This window comes from Sinocyclocheilus anshuiensis, unplaced genomic scaffold (assembly GCF_001515605.1).
Source record: "Sinocyclocheilus anshuiensis isolate Anshui unplaced genomic scaffold, SAMN03320099.WGS_v1.1 scaffold3030, whole genome shotgun sequence".
Lineage (NCBI taxonomy): Eukaryota > Metazoa > Chordata > Actinopteri > Cypriniformes > Cyprinidae > Sinocyclocheilus > Sinocyclocheilus anshuiensis.
In genome coordinates, this window is record NW_015542538.1 from 15,417 (window position 1) to 21,577 (window position 6,161).

Sequence of the window (6,161 nt, forward strand, 5' to 3'; positions counted from 1 at the left end):
TTTAGTTTAATATTTGTAGTTAAACTATGGCAATACAAATGGTAGGCTAATATATCCATCAAAAATGGCTGCTATTACCATATATATAAAAAAAACCTTACTACTCAGGCCTACTGGTAAATTGCTGCTAAAAACTGGTCAAGGAAGTATATAAATCTAAGTATATAAGTATATAAATATACTTAAGTATATATAAGTATATAAAAATGGTTAGACCCTGCTCTATATTAGAGGAGCTAATTTGGTTCTCAAAATAGGCAGTCCGGTACTAAAATCGCACCCAGTTCCGGCGGTGCGAAAACGCCAAAAAGTGGGTAGTTACACAATTAGTTCTGGTACTATGAAAAGGTTCCCGCGGTGCGAAAGGCCCTCATATGTCTGAAATTCAAGTACTTTCAAGAAGCGTGGGAACCCTGTACTGTACACAAGTCATGCATACAGAATACAGCTATTTATATCTTAAACAACAACTTTTTAACATGACATGTAAATTAGCACAATAGATAAATAACTGGCGTACCTCACATCGTATATAAAAATACAAAATACTATAGAACACATTATAATCAGTGATGCTGTCTACACTGGATGCGGCGACACGACAAATCCCGACAGTAAACTGCTGCCGCGTTCTATTTATGACATGCTGACACAAAGTTTAAATGATTTTCAATGGTCGCTTTGTCACGTCCAGTGTAGACAGCTGTTGAGGTGCGGCGCCACGGTATGGAAGGACCAAACTCCATCTCTGAGTCGCTGTCATCGGAAGCCTGTGTTGCCAGATGTTGAGGAGGTTCTTTTGCATTACAGATTTGATGCCCTCATGGACCACAACATAGTGCTCGTTTGCTTAAAAGCAGGGCACCCTCCCACATTCTTAACCCGTTTAGTGTCTGTAATGAGCCAATTTCGTGTATAGGTATAGAAGCCCTATGATTACAGCGACCATTATTTGAAATGTCACAAAATTCTGAAATTATCGTACATTATGGGATTACAGAGGTCTAAATTATCGTACAAATACGATAATTATCGTACGTCTGGCAACCCTGGTTTTGATTTATATGCTGTTTAATGCTTAAAGGCACAATATGTAAGTTTTTGCGGCATGTTCAAAACATTAACAAAGGCGAAGCTTGACGCTGTGAAGAGGGTTGGAACCAATGGGCATTAAGAGATGATATGATCTGATATGATATTCACGAATCATGTTCACGGATGAGGTAATGAATTACCTGTACCTTCCACAGTTATTCAAACAGCAAATAAATTATACAGAGAAAGCGAGCAAAGAAAATTTACATTGTCAAAGAACATTATGACTGATTTCAATCTAGCACGAGATTAAGCACTTTCAAAAAAACTCCCCTTGTAATTAGTAAAGCTGTCTATACACTGCTTGATGAATGAATCACTTGCTTGCATCATACATACATCTGCAATTGTTTATGAAGAGAGAATTCGCGAGCTGAATTCAGTTCAGACTCTTCTGAACACCTCTGATTGGCCATTGCATTCATAAGCTCAACAGACTCGTGTGTGATTGGTTATAATGCACAACACTGTAAAAACGCGGAACATTGAGCAGATATAAATTTTATGCTACAGTCAACACTTTTCATTTCAGCCATAATGGATTTACTTTAACTGTGCAGCGGCATTTTGTCCACAAAACCGAGGATAGCGCAGATATTACGTCATTGATAGGCGACCATGACCATGGAGGAACAGGGACGAGTCAATTTTGTCAAACTCTGGATTTACAAATCCTTGGGAACTTTTCGAATAGCGCAAGTACACAATTGCATGAAATACTGTATATAACACTGTGCAAGTGGTTTTTTGATATTTTATTATAAAAATCTTACATATTGTGCCTTTAATGATCGTGTTATTTTACATATGCATCTGCATATGCATCAAGTCAGTGATATGAACTAAAAAGCAATTCTTGCAGCAGTGTTTTTCTCCTTTTAAGTTCCACCCGGTAGTTCTATGCATCTGAGTTTGTGCACTGCTCACTTTTCCCCTCCTTTTCTGAGCAAGGTATAAACAGTACTGAGACTCAGCTAAAACTGAAGAATCTAGTAGTTCTTTAGTCAGTGGGATGTTGAGAACCCCTCTGTGAGACAGAAGTATGAGTTTCTGATATAAAGCCCAACGCTCTTGGTATGACTGGGTGAGGAATCCATGCAAGATCACACATAGGGCCTGTTTACACCTGGTCACTTCATGCGCTTTCTCTAATCCGATCATGAAAAGACCAGGGCTGCGTTTCCACCATTGCCACCAAAGGAGCTACGATGAACTTGGGCTTACGGTGCTTTTGGGAAACACAGCCCTGGTCAATAGTAAAGGTATATAATAAGGCCGTTTTGTCTCATCCACATGTCAAAGTTTTCACAAGCTCAGAGTCAGGAAAAATGTAATACTTTCAAGTCATTTACTACTAAATTTACATTTCACAGTTACTTCTTGTCCACCTAAACACCCCAAATCTAGCATCTTTGTTAGCATGTAAATAAGTGACCATGACAATCTGCAGCTAATCAAAAATACGTTTGCCTTTTCAAGTCTCTCTTCTGTTTGGGCTCCAAAAAATTGAAACCTCAGCAAAAGGGTTTTAAGACTATTTATTTATGTTATCTGAGACTTTTTATGGACTTGTTGAAAGTGGATTTAATGCTTTTGCAGGCTTTTCAAGGATCCACGGCTACCCTACTTTCACCAGATTGAAGGCAAAGGTGATTTTTGAAATTGCTACTTTTTCTAAACCTCTTGCCACACTCAGAGCACTGCAGTTTCTTGGCAGAATGAGTTTGTAAATGCCTTTTCAGATCTTTTTGATATTTGAAACCCTTCTCACACTGAAGACACGTGTAAGGCTTCTCTCCAGTGTGAACTTTCATGTGAGTCTTGAGGTTTGCTTTATTTGTGCAGCTTATTCCACAGTGATGGCATATAAAACCGTTCTCTCTTAAGTGAATCCCCATGTGGTAATTAAGGCTTTCGTTACGTGTGAAACTCTTTCCACACCGATCACATGTGAACGGCCTCTCTCCAGTGTGAATTCTCATGTGAGTCTTCAGATTTCCTTTTCGATTAAGCATTATCCCACACAGTTTGCAGGTGAAAGGTTTCTCTCCAGCGTGAACAATCATGTGAGTATGAAGGGGTCCTTTATGTGAGAAACTCTTTCCACACTTATCACATGTGAACGGCTTCTCTCCAGTGTGAATTCTAATATGAGACTTCAGACTTTCTTTTCGTAGGAAACTTCTTCCACACTGTTGGCAGGTGAAAGGCTTCTCTCCAGTGTGAACTCTCATGTGAACTTTAAGGTTTCCTTTCTGATTGTAACACTTTCCACACTGCTGGCAGGTGAAACTACCTCTAGTTCCAGTCTCCGGAGCACTTTTTTGAGAGGTCATAAAGTCATGATGTTTCTCATTTTGATCTTTCTCTTCTGTTTCATTCAGTTCTTGATTCTCCTCTTTCGGCACCATCTGGTCTAAGGCAAAAAGAGACCAATACATGTTAATCCTGGTTTAATGGCACAAAGTAAGAAACATCAAAACATTTAGACATTTAAATGCATCATGTCATGCATATGTGCCAAATTGCATGAAATGTTAAGCATGTCGAAACCCTCAAAAACACCCAATTATTATTCTAAGTTTGAAGTGATTTAGGTAATAGTGATTTTTTTCAAAGCCCGTTGTATGTGACACACATCCCGCTACCAGTTGGTGGCGCTGTGACCATGACTCACTGTAGTCACACCCACAGGATCAGCCTCCTTGACCAATCATACAGCTCAAGTTTGATTTCCATTTTTCACCAATATTTTATCCCTTTGCCATGTGAAAAAACAACCAACATATCAATAATCACATCACCTTCTATTATCTTGGCATCATGATGACCAAGTTTGGTGTCAATCACATGGATCCCCTCCAAGAAATGTTAAAATGTTTAAATATGTTCACAGCATGCACTATTTATTAAATTAAACTAATGGCTGTAATTTTTAAAGTTCATGAGAACAGTAAACGTACAGCGTTTGGTGATTATAGTTAACACGGATTTAGTCAATCAATAATTTAGTCAAAAGGGGGTGCTACAGAGCCCTCCGTTCAACATCCATGTCTTAGCTTATTCCTACACCTAATAACTGACAACTCTGATGTGTGTGCAGAATTTCATTAGAACCTTAATAATGTTAAGAGCATCAAAATCATCACTATCCCTTTAAGCCTCATCATAGCACAGAATCTGTGCTTAATTATCTGCTTTTGGCATCTCATCACAACTACATGTGTCTCTTCTAGTGCAATTTGGTAAACACAGACCATGACATTCTCTTGGACAGTTTGATTATTATGTTGGCATTTGTGCACAAGCATTAGCACAGCTTAGGTCCTATCTATCCAACCGCTACCACTTGTGTTTGATGAGATGTCTATTCATTTATACAAAGTATGGAGTGCCACAGGGCTCAGTATTAGGTCCTCTGCTTTTCTCCTTGTATATTTCTCTCTAAGGGACATTATTATTTATTTTCACTGTTATGCTAATGATACTTAGGTTTATATTTCCTCACAACCTGAAAACACTGCATAACTTAACTAGTCAGCAGAGCAGGCCCGGCGCCAGATTGTCATAATTGGGGGGCATTATTAGACCTGGTGACTGATTTGGCCCCTCCTGCTCCTTTTCATTTATTTATTCACTTAATTATTATTACTCTATATTATTGCCTGCCCGATATATATTCGGTTTTCAATATTAAATTGACTAATAATCTTAATAAGTATATCAGCCTTTATAAACTTTATTACAACTGTATATGTGTATAAATCAGCAGCCTAAGATTGCAACAGTTTATTTGGAGAACCGAGGAGGCCCAGGATTTTATGGCTCATATAAGCTATGAACATGAAGCGTAGTTCGGTTAAGGCTTTCAGTAAGCCTGCAGCCTCAAGTCTGATATCTGTGCTGTACATGTGAGTGGTTTCAATTTCACGGAGCATTTCAGTTATGCTGTCACCAGATTTCAACAGATGTCTTTTCAGTTTTTCACCAGATGTGTAAAGGGAACAGCACACACTGAAAAAGTCCTCTATTGCCTTAGATTTAATTTGTCTTGCAGTATTTTTTTTTGCATTTTGCTGTGTTTTCCAGACATAACATTTGCACTGTCATAACACTGACTAAAAATCTTGTCAAGCCTGAAGCTAGCATTAGTTAGTTCAGAGTTAACTAGTACAGTTAATGTCAAGGCGTCACATTGTTTGCTTGTAGTCATTGTAGTCAGTCTCTCTCGCACACGATAGCCGTCATCAACATATCTCACTACATTAGAAATGTTTTCACATCCAGCTGGGTCTTTAGTTCCATCCACTTTAAGGGTGTACCATGAATCACCGATCTCCTACACAATGTGTTCGGTGATAATCTCGCTCATATGCGAGATGTGATTTGGTTCTGGATGTCATAGGAGGTATACGTGGCATTACGTGGAATTGTGCTGAATGCTTCCGCGAATTCTTTCTTTTTTTATTGTGTACTCTAATAAGACCAAAAAGAGACCACCACTTTTCTCACCCATGGAGTTCACGGCATCTAAACTCCCTCGCAAAGGAAGCTTGTTCACAGCGATAAACAACACAATGTCCACTATTGCTGACGCACATACACGGTGTATTCCTAATTGCTCAGTATTGACAATAGTGGAAATTTCTTTACCCATTACGCTGCAAGAGTTTTGGCCTTCCACAAAGTCATGTATTTTCAATGCTCCTTAGAGGTTTCATGCTTCCCAATTTTATTTTTATTGCTGTCATTTGCGTGTTACCAGTTTGAATAGCCGGTATGAGTGAAAGCTTGAAAAGCACAAAATAAAAATGCATTTACTTAATTTTTACTTTTCTTTTTGTCCAGCATTAACTAAAAGCGCATGAAACCATTTCTTCAATTAATTTTTAAAGTCACCATGAAATCAAAATCGAAAATTCTTATCTTTTTTTAATGGAATACTATAGTGTTTATTATAAATAATTTATCCGTGCACTTAATTATTTTTTTTTTATTCATGTGCCCTCATAATCTTTAATCAAAAACATTAACCTCCCCTCCCCCTCAAAACGACTCCTCTTCTC

The 6,161-nt window shown here is 38.2% G+C and overlaps 1 protein-coding gene across 1 annotated transcript in view; it reads right to left on the reverse strand.

Annotated features, from left to right (window-relative positions):
* The window catches only part of LOC107694221 (gastrula zinc finger protein XlCGF8.2DB-like), an 18,958-nt gene that overhangs the window by 10,226 nt on the left and 2,571 nt on the right, over window positions 1-6,161 (reverse strand). The window contains exon 2 of the mRNA XM_016493859.1: window positions 3,220-3,511. Coding sequence (XP_016349345.1) covers window positions 3,220-3,506 — 287 coding nt within the window. The 5' untranslated portion in view covers window positions 3,507-3,511. The remainder of the gene's footprint in view (window positions 1-3,219; window positions 3,512-6,161) is intronic.